General features: G+C 38.1%; 2 protein-coding genes across 2 annotated transcripts; both read left to right on the plus strand.

Moving 5' to 3' along the window:
- The first annotated feature begins 247 nt into the window (after positions 1-247).
- On the plus strand, positions 248-4,854 carry LOC307146203 (uncharacterized protein). The gene is made up of 6 exons (XM_079850079.1): positions 248-370; positions 579-596; positions 2,016-2,166; positions 2,774-2,901; positions 3,003-3,147; positions 3,873-4,854. Exons 2-6 carry the CDS (start codon positions 579-581, stop codon positions 4,169-4,171), a joined length of 741 nt encoding a protein of 246 aa, XP_079706205.1. The 5' UTR covers positions 248-370; the 3' UTR covers positions 4,172-4,854.
- Positions 4,855-9,770: 4,916 nt separating this feature from the next.
- LOC307146320 (adenosine receptor A1) lies at positions 9,771-14,284 on the plus strand. Its single transcript, XM_079850218.1, has 2 exons — positions 9,771-10,095; positions 13,401-14,284. Exons 1-2 carry the CDS (start codon positions 9,773-9,775, stop codon positions 14,089-14,091), a joined length of 1,014 nt encoding a protein of 337 aa, XP_079706344.1. The 5' UTR covers positions 9,771-9,772; the 3' UTR covers positions 14,092-14,284.
- Positions 14,285-15,402: the final 1,118 nt, after the last annotated feature.

Below are 15,402 nucleotides of genomic sequence, written 5' to 3' on the forward strand. Positions count from 1 at the left end.
CACTTTTTAGGACACAAAGTATAACAATGCAGACCAAATACCCAGAAGGCTTTACTACAGACAGAGCATGGGGAGTGGTTGTAAGACGCGTTCATACCGTTAAACCCAGATGAATGTTTGATTAATAGAGATTTGCATTTTGATGATGGAAGGATGGCTCAACGTTATGAGGATTCCAGTAGGAGGAGGGGAAAGCGAAGAGAGAGAGAGAGAGGAGGATATAAAAGGGTCAGATCAGACGACAGGTGTGTATTACAGGTGATGCACAGCTCCACCTTCACTTTCAAGCTCTTGTTCAGCAGTCACTTTCAGGACAGGCTTGTCCACTTTCCTATTGCGGCACATTAATAGCCACTGGAACTACATTGAGGTAACTGAATATTCACAATGCTTCTGTAGTTATGTGAGAGTATTTATTTTACAGTTGTTTCAGTTTCTGAAATGTGTTTCAGAAAGTGATCAAACTGCATTCTAACAACATTACGTTCATTCTGTGCAGTGTCACTATAAGATGTTTGTACTCATGTGCTGTTTGAGTTTTGGATACTTATCTGTTTTTTTTTTTTTTTTTTTTTCAGATGTTGGCCCTTGAAACCGTGAGTATTTATTTATTTATTTTTCTGGGGTGGGGGTGTATGACAAATGATTTTCCAGCTCTGCAGGATCTCATTAAAAAATATATATATATACCTGTATATAAATTAAAGGACATGCACTATGATATATTAAACACACAGGTGTGTATATATAAGCTCTATTGAACGGCACTTGAATGCCACTGTTGTGTGAATGTTTATTGGTGCTGAAATGATTTGGAACAATCATTATTCCTGTGTAATATCATATCTGTTCTACACATATGAATGCAGAAAGTTTTGATGTACATTTAAAGTGTTGCATATGTTGTATGAGAATACGCTGGTGTAAAAATGAAAGTAAAATGACACTTAGTTTTATATTTTGTTGTTTAATGCAATGACATTCAGATATTTAAAGTGTGGCTTAAATGTCAAAATGCTGTAGGCAAAATATATATGCTTATTAAATAATATGCATAGTATTACCACTAAAATGTTTACATACTCACAATGCAAATTATTATCATTTTTACTGAGAAGAGGGAGATTCACTTTTTGTACTCATGCAAATTGTTGCAACTTCCTTCCAATATTCCTGTTAAACAGTTGTAACTATAAATTAATATAATTGTGCTCAAAAGTTTACACACCCCTTGCAGAATTTGCATTTTCTTTTAAAATAATTTTAACAAAATAAGAAGGGATCATTAAAATTGCATGTTATTTTTTTTTTTATATATTTAGTACCTGAATAAGATATTTAACATAACAGATGTTTACAAAAAAATATATATATAGTTGAATCTATAAAAATGATCCCATTCAAAATTGTACATGTACCCTTGTACTCTTAATACTGTATTTCATTACCTGGATGATCCACAGCTGTTTTTATGTTTTGTGATGGTTGTTCACGAGTCCCTTGTTTGTTCTGAGCTCTTTTCTTCAGGATAATACTTCAGGTCCTGTACTCTCTTTGCTTTTCCAGTATCTTTTGCATATTTTAACCTTTTTCACACTTTTTAAACTTTTTGATTTGGATGATTAGGGTAAAATTATTATTATTATTATTTATTTTTTGTCTGTCTGTCTTCTGGGAAGCATATTAGTATCTTTTGAAGGGCAGTACTAAATGAAAAATAACATGCAATTTTATGAACCCTCGATTTGTTAAAATTATTACAATGTTTGCAGATTCTGCAAGGGATATGTAAACTTTTGAGCACAACTGTATATATATGTCATTTTTTAATGCAATTTTTAAATGTGTTGTTCTTTGAATCTACGAGAAGGAAAGAAAATTGTCTCTCCTAAACATGAAAGCAACTCGAAAGAATGAAATTGAAATATTTAACTTTATTTTACCCATTATTCCACTGATGCTCATTGTGTAGAGTCTGTACTGCATATTATTTAATGCTTGCTTACATGCTACAGGTTCAATACTTCCAAGACCTGGGCCCTAGAGAGGCGTTGTCAGGGAACCTGGACCTCGACATGATTGAGGAATACCTGCAGGAGCACTCTGTGGAGGTGATGTCCGCGCCATGTGTCCAGAGGAGAAACCAAGAGGAGCACAGTATGGCAGGTGAGTGTTTTACAATCAAAACTAAAACACCATAGGAGACCACTGAGGGAAGGGCCACTTCTCCTTTTTGAATTGAATGGAAGTGCACTTTCAGTTTTGTAACGTTAGTAATTTCCTCTTTGACAAAGCTTTGTTATTTGTCTCAATACGTGGATTCCATACCTCAGGTTATAACAGTTTAGTTGAGAGAGGAGAAACTGTACAAACAGTGGGAATTTAGCAATAAAAAGTACTTACTTCTGAATTGTGTGATCTTTTTGCCACAAAAAAACCTGTATAAACACAGTCACACAGTTTTTAAACAGGTCTACCTTCTCCATGTCCCCCATTGGTCAATCAGACGGCTAGCGCCGCCCCCAAACTCACACCATTGGTCGAGCTGTTGCTGTGTCTTTTGAAAGTGCTACAGATTAACAGTACTTACACTTTTCATGGGAATCAACCTAAAAATGGTATTTGTTGCTGCCAAGTTGGATTGGATAAATTGCTTTATCCAATCCAACTTGGCAGCAACAAATACCATTTTTAGGCTGAACTTCTTCCAGCTAGTATGTGTTGTTGATTGTAGCGAGCAGCATATGTGATAATGATTGATGTGTTTCCATAGAGAACAGCTGGTCTGGTCGTTATGCATATGAATGGCATTATAGTGCAGTACCAGGAACAGATGAGACTCATGAACTACAGCCTCAGCAGCAGCAGACGTGGCTCTCTCAGTCAAGTCACAACGACTGGGTAGGTCTCACCAGACATAAACACTAATAATATTACAGTCATATGAAGTTCTGTATGTAGTTTGACCTATACGTGGATGTTAATAACAGTCTACGTTTTAGGGACACTGCCAGTATGACAGAAACCAGTGCAGTGATTCAGATTCGCTGTCCACCAGTTCTGGATGCCAAGAATTTCCGCCATCTCCGACCTCTGACAGGAAGGGACAGATTGTGTATGACTCTATGGCACTAGCTCCGCTCTCAGGTAAAACACAGCATTAGTAGGCCTTCGTTTGTCCTATTTTCATTTTGGTTGTGGGCCAGTCGATTCGTTTCAGTGAGTCAGCTTAAAATGGACTGATTAAAAATAATTAAAAGGGAATGTTTCACCAATAAATGATCAATTCTAATCATTTACTCGCCCTCAAGTTCTGTGGAACACAACAGATTGTTTGACGTCAATGGGGTCCAAAAACAACTTCAATTAACATGGGCATAAAATCCCACTTACATTGAGGAGTCATATCTAGAGAGCTGAATATCATCGAGACAGACTTGGCTGGGCTCTTTTGACTTTATTTAGTGTCAAATGTTGCGTTTATGTTTCCAACATGTCACCCACCTTGTATTTTTTCTTCCAAATAGAGTTACCCTTACAGTCAAGTGGTTTACACTGGCTTTGGTTCGATCGATTTGGACATCACCCAGACAGCAACATAGTGTTGGCCCAGATCCGGCCCACGTCTGGTACACGTGGATTCCACACGTACCAGATGTGGGCCGGATCTGGGCTGACACTATGTTGCTATCTGGGCACTATATAGGATCATTTTTAATAATAATAATAATAGGCCTTGATAATAGACTGTGCATTGACCTGAGTGATTACATAGACACACAAACAGATAGAAAGACAGACAGATAAATAGACGGATGCGTAAATGTTACATTCTGCTATTTAACAGTCACTAAACCATTGACATTTCTCAGGTAAAAGGAAAGAGCGCCTATTCCAGTTCTTATATGAGATGCTACAGACACCAGACATGCGGAGCTGCATTTGGTGGGTTCAGTCTAACAGCGGAACGTTCCAGTTCTCCTCCCAGAACAAGGAAAAGCTGGCAGAGATGTGGGGCAGACGCAAGGGCAACCGGAAAACCATGACGTACCAGAAAATGGCCCGTGCCCTGCGAAACTATTCGCGAACAGGAGAGATCTGCAAAGTGAAGCGTAAACTTACCTATCAGTTCACTGAGAGAACACTGAGAGGCCTTCAGAACAACTCGTAGAGATTCACGAGTAGTTAATGTGCTCCATCCATCAAGACGTTCTCCTAGCTGGGAAAGAGTAAATAAATACTGAGTATTTTACAGAGGATGGGCTTGCCTTTTTAATGTTCATAATGTAATGTGGACTTAAAACACTGATTTTATAATAGTATTTGGATTAATTGAGGCTCAATTGAACTTGGGAATTTTTATGTACACTAGCATTGAATAACATGGAATTCTATGAAGTTGAAGGTGATCTTTGAAATATGTAAATCTGAGGATTGTTAACCATTACACTGCGTTATATGTAGTTATGAATCCGTTTTTTATATATAAAATATTCGCTCATTTTTGTGCTAATTTCAATTCATTTTTAATGCCATTAAATGTTGACACCTGATGTTCCTGAATAAATTAATCTTTACATGCAAAGTTGTATTTTTGACAGTGCAGTCATGTTAATCTTTTTAATTTATAAAATTACATTGTGAAAATGTTTTGTTCATGATCAGTTTTTTTTTTTTTTTTTTTGCCCCCTTGGTAAATATGATCAAAGATGGCTGTAAAAATAAATCTGCATTGTTAATCCTTTTGATATTTCATTAAAAATAAATGCAAAAATCTAAACTTTCACTGAAGTGAAAAGTAAGAGAATTGAAAGTGGGGGGAAAATCACATTATGAAATAAATGTTTTTCTCCAAAACACATTGGGAACAATAATTTGCCCCCTTTTATTAAATACTTCTTGCAACCTCCTTTTGCCAAGGTAACAGTTCTGAGTTTTCTCCTATAATGCCTGATGAGTTTGGAGAACACCTGACAGAGATCAGAGACCATTCCTCCATACAGAATCTCTCCAGATCCTTCAGATTCCTAGATCCATGTTGGCGCTTCTTCTCTTCAGTTCAGCCCACTCGTTTTCTATAGGGTTCAGGTCAGGGACTGGGATGGCCATTGCAGATGCTTGGTTTTGTGCTCAGTGACCCATTTTTGTTTTGATTTTGATGTTTGTTTTTGGATCACAGTCCTGTTGGAAGATCCAACCATGGCCAGGTGACAGGTTTAGATTTTGTATCTGATGGTATTTGATAGAATCCATGATGCCATGTATCTAACAAGATGTCCAGGACCTCTGGCAGAACATTAGGCCACAGCATTAAAGATACAGCAGGGTATTTCATTTTACACATGCACTCTCAGAAAAAAAGGTACAAAAGCTGTCACTGGGACAGTACCCTTCAAAAGGGTTCTAATATGTACCATTTAGGTACTAATACAGTATGTACATGTTTGGTACCAATATGTACATGTTTGGTACCAATATGTACCTTTGAGGGACTTAAATGCACTCTTTAGGTACAAAGGTGTACCTTTTGAAAAGGTACTGCCACAGTAACAGCTTTTGTACCTTTTTTTCTGAGAGTGTGGGGTACTTTTTTATCCTTGTGTGCACCAAACCCATATTAAGTGTTTGCTGCCAAAAAAGCGAATTTTTTGGTTTCATCTGACCATAGAACCCGCCCCGTTTGAAGTTCCAGTAGTGTCAGCTACTTTTCAAACGTTCTTTGGACAGATGAAACAAACAAAAACAAAAAAAAAAACTGGCCACACTGGAATTCTCACATAAGCCTCACCATGAGGAGCTCTCACAAAAGACAATATCTCTGACAAAGACCTGTGCTCCGTCTGATGGCAGTTTACCACGTGCCCACCATATACATATTCACGCACATATGGCCACATATGCAAAGCATGTGTACTCTGGAAACCGCCACTACAACAGAACTGTTAATGATTGTCGAGTAGAGAAAGATGTTGTTTGTCTCATGCCAGTGGCTTTCTGTTAAAACCACACAAACTGTTACAATTATAGTCTAATTTATTAGACCTTAAAATATAAAACTATATATACAATTTTGTATGAAACTTAAGTTGCCAAATTACTGTTTACAGTATGTAAAATCAATGTTAGTTTTGCTAACATCATGTTGAAGTACTAATTATGACGTTAATTTAGGATCCAAAATGAACATTTTGAAATGAGTCCGATGAAGCTGTATTTTATTTTTTTATTTTTTCATTCTTGCAAATTCCTTGAATGTTAGTGACAAACTGTGCAGGTCATAGTGTTACTTTATAGATTAACTTCTTATATAAAGTTTTGATGAAAAAATATCCCAGTTAGAAGTTATAAAAGTGTGTGTTCTGACAGACATTCTTTTTTTTTGGTTTGTATTTGAAACGAGTTGCATAATAATAAAAACATTTTTGTTCTCTACATAGACATCATGATGTACAACCCTGGTGCTCTAACATGTAAAACATCATACAGAGAAATGCTGTTTTAATTTCAATATAGATTTTTTTTTTTTTTTTAAATAGCACAGTTTCACATGCATTTTGTTTAAACATGCTTATACAATCTTCAAAAACGTCCTGAAATGTTATACAATTTTAGTATTACACAGTCTGACACGTTTTCAACATTTTCCAAAATTTCAACTTTTTTTTTTTTTACTAAACTTGTATTCCTTTTCAGTCTAAAATTAAGCATTATGAAACGATTAAACATTGACTGAATTAGATTTTAAATATTTAGATTTTCAAAAAATATATATTTTAGATTTATATCAAAGACACAATCTTTAACGCAAAAACTGTGTAAAAAATAACACTTTCTGGTCACTTTTTTTTTAGCCAGTTCTTTGAGGAGAACTGAATCTATTGCCTGGTCATTTTGGCATTTCTTAATGTTTTTTTTGTTTGTTTGTTTGTTTGTTTTGTTTTTCTCATACTTGATCTTTCATCTAGTCATTCATCTCCTTATAAGAGATTTCACTGCTTCATTCACTGACCACAACTGTCTTTGGCTGATGAAGACTCAAATGCAGCACTGCCCCCTGTTGTCCGTAGGAATACAAAACACATCTTTTAAATAAACAAGATGCATTAATGAACACTGACCAGCAGATGGAGGGAGTGAAATGTCAGCAAGGTCCCAATAATAGAGAATAACAGAAGATTGTGTAATCAGAACAACTACACCGACAAAAATGTCCTTTTGATGTCTAATCCCAAATTTCTTCTGACCCAGGAGGACCTTACAGTGAGACTTTTGATATGAGAAATGTATCATCATTACAGTGATCACAACCAGAAACCAGTTGCATCAGCTGTGTGTGTGAAACAAATTTTCTGATTGGCTAAAAATGTAACTCAAGTGTTATATTTCCCTGTTCTTTTTTGTAGGATTTAGATTTCTACTTGGCCTTGTTTGGTCTTTAATGAGATCTCATCTCATGACAATACTGATTTAGTGTTCTTACGGGTCAAATATAAGTTTACTGTCAGTCATAGGAAAATGTCTGCACACCACTATAAACAAAAGAAACCTCAGTTGACACACTGCATTTGACTTTAAACTTGTAGTACGGGCGCAGTACAGTCTCATGCCTGGAGGAAAGAAACTTAAGCATAAGTTCCAGCATAAGTCGAGGGGCACTCGTTGATAGACATGATTTGATTTGGTTCGTAGTCCCAGCACAGCACTTTGCTACCACACCATCTTACAGAAGAACTGACCCAAAAGTGATGAGAGAAAAGAAAAAAAATGGACTGTACAAAGCAGATGCTCACTGGAGAAGTATGTGGAGGAGTTCTTGGACCTGTACCATGAGGCACGGTGGGACGATGAGGCACTCAAGTACCTCTTCTGGAGCAGGTTGGATGGCATATTGGAGCAGGTACTGCTATTGAAGGAGGGCCACGTCCCCTAATCGACTTCTCCGATTACACCTTATAGGTGTGTGGATCCTCCTTCACCATGGGAGTTGTCGAGGTGGACAACATCAACTCCAACTCCCCCGATCCAGTACCACCTCCAGCAGCCATCCTCCTGCCCGCTCCAGACCAGAAGCCAGAGTCATCATCAGAGTCCGGAGCTTCTCACACAGGCAGAAGAGGATCAATGGCTCATTGATTTGTGGACCACGGAGCCAGTTCCTAACCACAGTCCCCAACCCCGATATCATTCCGCCTCAGCCTGTCCCATTTGGCTTCTTGCATTGACTGGTCCCATCTGGAATCACTGGCCCCACCCTCTCCACTGGCTCCATCCACTCCCTTGGATCTGCTTTCTCTGCTGGTGCCATTCAACTCATCAGCTCAGCCCTATCCACTGGCTCCCTCCAGCTCTTTGGCTCCGCCTCGGACATCTCTAACACCATCCTGGCCTTGTGAGGCGGATTCCCCGGCTGCACCTTCTCCGGGCCCATGACTCCACCTCGGTCTGTTAGTCCCTCTGCTCCGCCTTGGCTTCACACTCACTCTGGTTCACCGTGGTCTGTCATTACTTGGGCTCCCTCTATCCTCCGGCTCTGCCTTGGTCCATCATTGTCCTGGTCCTGCCGTGGACTTCCCGGGCCTCCGGCTACGCCTCAGCCCTCCATCCGTTTAGCTCCATTGGGCTCCTCCTTCCCTCCGGCTCGTCCTTTGTCCTCGCTCCCTCCGATGTCCCACCGGTCTTCCGGGTCCCCTATCTACACCTTGGTCCCACAGGTGAGAGACATAGCCTTGGCCTCCCAAACCTACGGTGTCACTCTAGATCATCTTGGTGTCTCCCTCTACCATCTCCTCCAGGTCCCCATCCGTACCAGCTGCTTACCCACCTCCTAAACCACCTTCCTCTCTCCGCCGTTAGAGATTAAGACACTGTGAGGACACGCCTTCTGAGAGATATGTAATTTAGTAGTAATTTTGCTTGTGCTTCATTTTCTTGTATTCCATTCCAGTTTAGTCCCTGATTACTCCCTAGTTAGTTGCCTTAGTTAGTTATTAGTTTAACCTTTGTCTCATCTAGTTTCCTTTGTCTGTGTATTTAAAGCCCTGTGTTTCAGTTACTCCTTGTTAGTTTTCGTTTGTTCATGTTGGTATGTGATCTCCAAAGTTCCTGTTATTTAGTCTCCTTGCATCTACTGCATGTTTTGTTTATTAAAATAAATACTACCCCTAATCTTCTCCATGCGCTTCTGTTACCACACCACCTTACACTACTGGAAGTAATATCAACTATAACTTTTTTTTGTTTTGTTTGTGTGACTCATTATATTATTTGACCACAAACAGTTCCTCAGAAATTGCATTAAAAACACATTATTTCCGAGGTGAAGACCCTATATGAATTAAACTTGCATGTGATCTGGTCACGTGACAAATGTAGCATACTGCTGTATTAAATGTTTATTGCTGCACAAACAGTATCTTGCCAGTATTGTAGAGGCTAAATATAACTTTGAAGCTGTGGTTGTTAGTGTGATAGAACTAAAATAAGCAGCACGTTTTCCAACATTTTGATTGTGACTCGGGATTTAACATCATTATTTTTATCCGCCTTCAAATGGAATTAGTTGATGAAATACAGATGTGACAGTGAATAATATTGTCTATTCAGAAGACAAATAAGTGAAAATGAGACCCTTAGAGATGCATACTGAAGATCAGGGGTGTGTGTGGAGGAGAGCAGACCAGATGTTCACAGGCTTCTTCAGATCCATCTTCAGATTTTTCCATCTCGACTGAGACTCTGTTTGCTCGTTGTCCTTGTATTGGTTGCTCTCCTCATGGCCTGGTTGATCTACACCTCTCTGGAGCTCGCCATCGCCGTGGCTTGCTGCCTGGGGAATGTGCTGGTGGTTTGGGCCGTGTGTTTGACGCGGACTTTCCGTCAGCCTACCTTCTGTTTTGTGGCCTCTCTGGCCGTGGCAGATTTCCTGGTAGGGTCGGTGGCAGTGCCACTGGCTGTGCTGGTGGACGGGTGGGTGGAGATCCCATTCCAGGCCTGTCTGGCGGTCAGTTGTGTGGTGTTGGTGCTGACCCAAGCATCTGTGTTGTCTCTTTTGGCTATTGCTGTGGACCGATACCTGCGGGTATCAATACCTCTCAGGTAAGAACTTTTGGCAATCTTATGTTAGCAGTCAGAACCAGCAAACACGTGATGCATTCACGTCATGTCGAGATGACAACACGTGACGTTCTATTCAAAGTTGTTCACGTCATCGGACTTTGAATTATGCGTTTCTATGGCAAAACTATCAACACCTCAATTAATCTGCAGTGGTCAGGTGGTACAAGTAGGAGCTCTCAGAAAATTCCCATTTTACAAACTGTAATTACGAGCTCTACGAGTACATGGACGCTTTTTACAAGTTGAAATATCATAAATACGGGTAATTACAACATGGCGTGAATGCACCTACAGTTCCTAGTCAGTTTGAGATGATCGTACACTGTTTGTATTCTATCATATAATGTGTCCAGGGTTTGAAATTAACTTTTTTTACCCACCAGCCAATTTGGCTGTTGACATGAAACAGAAGACACAATAGTCTAATCTTCCCTATTTTGACACGTATCCAAAGAAAAAGTCTTTTCAAATAAGAAAAAATGTAGGGCGGGACTTGATTTGTCCATTGGGAATTGATTGGATGGTTGTGGTTTGCTATCGCTATATCCCGCCCTCATGCCAGTAAACATGCCAAAGAAATAGCACTGCATAGCACTGGTTTATTTTGAATAAAAATTATGAGGGCACAGGAATTTAAAAAAAAGAAGAAAAAAAAAAAAAGATGTGCAAGGATAAATAATTTATAATAAATATCAAGAAGATTAACAAAATCACAACTATTAGACTTTTACTCCCAAAACGTCCAACAATGATAATGAAGACTATGTTCCAAAATATCATCATGATGACAAAATTATACCACAGCAATATACTTTCATGATGATAAAATTGCCATGCCCTTCACGTCAATACATTGACTGTAGATGTTTCTCATATAAAGCACTGCATTATCGGCACTTAGCAGCGTCGCAATATAGACGCTAGAGGGCGAAAAAGTGTTGGATGTGCGACATTTCTCCGAGTCCATTTATGGGACGGGGGTCGCCTATGAAATGAAACTCTGATGGAGATGGGAACTGACAGAACATTATCAGAACCCGCCAAATTGGCTAGTGTGTTCATAACCGTCACGGTTGATTTTCATCCGCATTTGGCGGGTTGGCTCGTGTTTATTTCAAACCCTAAACACGTGTCATGCAAAGTGTTACTCATTATTATATATCTGTTTTGATTTGAAACCGCATTTTAACACAATGCCTGCGAGTCATTTAACTGTTAGTTATTCAGCCCAAAATGAAAACTTTCATTTATACTCACTCAAGACGTCTGGACTGACTGAGAGACTGTCAAGTTTCATCAAATTTAAAAAGCACCATAAAAGCATTTGTTCTTTTTTTTGGGAGAACTGTCCATTTAATAATGCAAAATCAAAATAAATGTTCTTCTTTCACAGATATACAATACAGTAATACAAACGAAAAGCAATCAACAAACTAACCTGCTAATGTTAGGCTATAGTGTCATATTGTAGCCTACAGTTTTCTGAGGTTGTTGTTGTTTTTTAATGTGGATGGACAGTGGATTGAGAAATATTAAATTCACTGTAAAACATTTAATAATAAGTCAATATAACCTAGAATAGCCTATAACAAGTTACCTGGACTATGTTTTAGCCTGTGGGGCTTCATTGCCTCATTTTCTTATAATGGAAAATATCAACGTTCAAAATATCAACATCAACATATGAGATAATGACATAAGGGATAGCCTAAATAAAATAAGAAAATTTTCATTTTTGTGTCAATTTAATTAGCAAACGATACAATTGAAGTGGCACTTTTAATTTCTCAGTTTTGTATAACATACAAATGCCTTGCAGAGTTCATGTTCTGTTTGAGAACAGCCTCTTTGAGGCTCAATAAACAGTGTTCTCACACTTATTATACTGCATTTATCTAAACAATATGGCACTCGTTGACTGTATTCCCAACTGACACATAACATATGCTTTTCCCACATCCAGAGCTCAATGAGAAACACATAACAATCAACCCAAACATAAAATCAGATATCAGGCCTGGTGTTAACACAGTGACGAGTCAAATGTCATGATAAAAAAAATCAATATTGTTTATAGTTTAGTATTTTGGAGTACTAGAAGTACTAGATCAGAATGCTTACCCTTGTGAATAAGAAGTGCTTTATTGTATTGAATGTGAATACTTAAAAATCATAAAAATGTGATTTTATTTTAATATATATTGCATATAATTTAATATTAGTGAAATAAAACGCCTGTACACTTTCATGACCATGTTTCTGAACACACTTAAGTACACTTTAAAAAAGTGCACTTTGTAATAGTCAAATTAAAGTTTTACTTTAAAGTACATTTTAAGTCATTATGTTATTATGTTAACAGTCTATTGCCGTGCTTAAAGAAGTACACTTATTTTGATGAGCTGACTAACATACTAAAGCACATTTAAAGTATTGCTTATTAATTTTAACTCTAGTGTGTTATTCGATATTACATTTATAGTTCATATATTTTACATGTACTAAATTACAACTTCATCATTAAAAATGTGCAATAACAAATATATTTAAATATATTCTGCACATGACATAAAAGTTTCAATAGAAATTACATAACTGCTTGTACATTCAGCAGTACCTTTAACCATATATCAAAAACAATAGAAGTGATTATGAAATGACATATGAAGATGTAATTAAGTCCTGCTTAAGTGGGTCAAAAAAACTAATTGCATTTAATATCATTTTAAACTGTAGTTCATACAGTTCACACATATATCAAAGTGAACTTCTTTTCCACAAGGGTGGTAGATTTAGGCAAAGACTAGAATTACACAAGACGCGTCACTCTTATTGTTTTGAATGGGGGAAAGTGCAACTCTCAATATGGTGGAATAAGTCCCGCCTTCTAAATAAGAGCCAATCGCCGATTGGTAAAGTCATCACGTCATTGCAGCCATTACAAGCTCCAGAGTCAGTCAGACTTGCACTTCCACTGCCCATGAGCTTGATCCAGCCTGAAAAAAGTAATTTTCTGTCATGATTCGAGCGTTTAGAAAGAAAATTTATGAGATAGTTGTTGTCAGATTTCATTGGTGATTTCAAATATGAAATTTAATTGTAAGCTTGGCAAACAGTTTTGGAATTCGATGTTTCCCCATTCAAGAGCTGCACTTGCATGCCTGAGAGGCATTTGTATGACTTGACAATGACTTGTCTTAAAGGAACTTTGATTTAGGTTAAGTGTGTGTCCCGCTAAGTTAATTAGCGGCTGACATTTATGAACAAATGCTCTGTGATTGCAGGTACAAAGAGATCGCCACTGAGCAGCGTTCATGGGCTGCAGTGGTCCTGTGTTGGTTGATATCCTGTCTGCTGGGTTTCACCCCTCTCTTTGGTTGGCACAACGGCCATTCCCTGTCCTCCCCTCTCCTTAACTCTTCCCATATCAACTGCACATTTTTAGCTGTCATCCCGCTTCCCTATATGGTCTACTTCAACTACCTGGGCTGCATCCTACTCCCCTTGGCAGTCATGACTCTTCTTTACTCTCTGGTCTTCTACAGTCTCCGTAAACGCCTCCGGAGGGAAGACGAGACTTCGGCGCCCGTTGAATCTAAACTAAGGGCTTTTCTAATCAAGGAGAAGAGGCTGGCACGTTCTCTGGCTCTGGTTCTCCTGCTGTTTGCAGCATGTTGGATGCCTCTGCATCTCATGAATTGTGTACTGCTTTCAACGGGCCCACAAGGCGTCCCCCAGATCGCTTTCTACACGGGAATACTCCTCTCTCACGCCAACTCAGCGGTGAACCCTGTGGTTTACGCCCTTCGTATCATAAAGATCAGGGAGGCCTACCTGGAGATCTGGAGACGGTATGTTCTCTGCTGGAGAGGACAAAGAGATTTCTCAAGTCCCTCGTGGAGATCCCAGCCTGGAGAACAGAATGCTGGGCATCAAACCACACCGAAACCACTGGTTCATGAATCAGGCAGATAAACCAAATGTCACTGCGTAATACAGTTCTGAATGGATCTTTGAGAGACGGCAGGCCTCCAGACTAACTTTTCTTTCTAGGAGCACTTTAAAAATATTAAAAGCACAAGCAGAAACTTTAGGGGCACACCTTAAATCAGCCTGCAATGCAATTATTCACATTTAGAGATTTGAAGTGCGGGGAAAAAGTTGTGTGAAGCACTTGAAAGTCCTTGATTTTCACTCTCAAAAGATGATGGTGTACGAACCATGATATGAATAATGTAAAAACATTCGACCATTTCTGCCACAATACCATGGTTACAGTTAGCGTTACTACATTAAATCCATGGTGAATGTTGGTGATTTGTGGACTGAAAAGCCTTCTATAACTTATTCATTCATGGCATAAGTTTGTCTATTATTGGTCCGAGCTGATAAACATTCCGCGCTGTGCAGATCAAACGAGTTCTTTTGTTTCGGTTGCCGTTTGATGTTTCTCAAATGCAACAGAAATGGCAGCTCTTATCAGTTGGGCAACGTGGTTGTGGCACCAGTGTGACCAATATAACATATAATGCAATGAAATGCAATCCAATTATGATTGAGAGATGAACAAACATGTTCCTCAAAGCCTGAAAGATCATATTTGATACTCACATTTTAACACAATAAAAAAAAAAAAAATGTTGCATGGATAATCAAGTAAACTTTTTTCAGGCAAGTTTTGATCAGGTTGATAATTATAGAGGCCTTTGTGTATTAAATATGATACAGTAAGCTTTGCGATTAATTTACCCTACCATGTGTGGTGAAATATTATATTAGATAACAATACAATACATTTCTGCAAAAATAAAAAGGCTAATTCAAGTAAAAAAAAAAATATACATTGTTCATAAAATAGTTCACATGGTGTTTTGTAAGTAAAAACTCTCATCCGGTAATTGATGGTGTAAAACAGTAATAGTACATTCCCATACGTCACTGTGTGAAAAATTAAATTCGATTTTTCTTTTAATTTTTAGTTAAAAAAAAAAATTGACCATAAATTGAACAGGATTGAACTCTCAGTTATTGATATGAAGGACAAAAAAGGGAGCTAATAAAACAATTACATTTGAGTTACCTCTCAAAGTGACTATTATAATGTTTTCACATATTTGACTACAAAAGTACAGTTTTGTTTAATTTTAACAAGTTTGTCTCTGAACTATTTATAAATGTTTATACAGTATATACTTGTATACTAATTGTGCGATTGGTGCCATTGAATGCCATTGTAATTTTGTTGATATGGTTCATGTGTTCGGTTAACAGCTGTAACATGCAGGG

This window comes from Squalius cephalus (genome assembly GCF_949319135.1).
Source record: "Squalius cephalus genome assembly, chromosome: 18".
Classification (NCBI taxonomy): Eukaryota; Metazoa; Chordata; class Actinopteri; order Cypriniformes; family Leuciscidae; genus Squalius; species Squalius cephalus.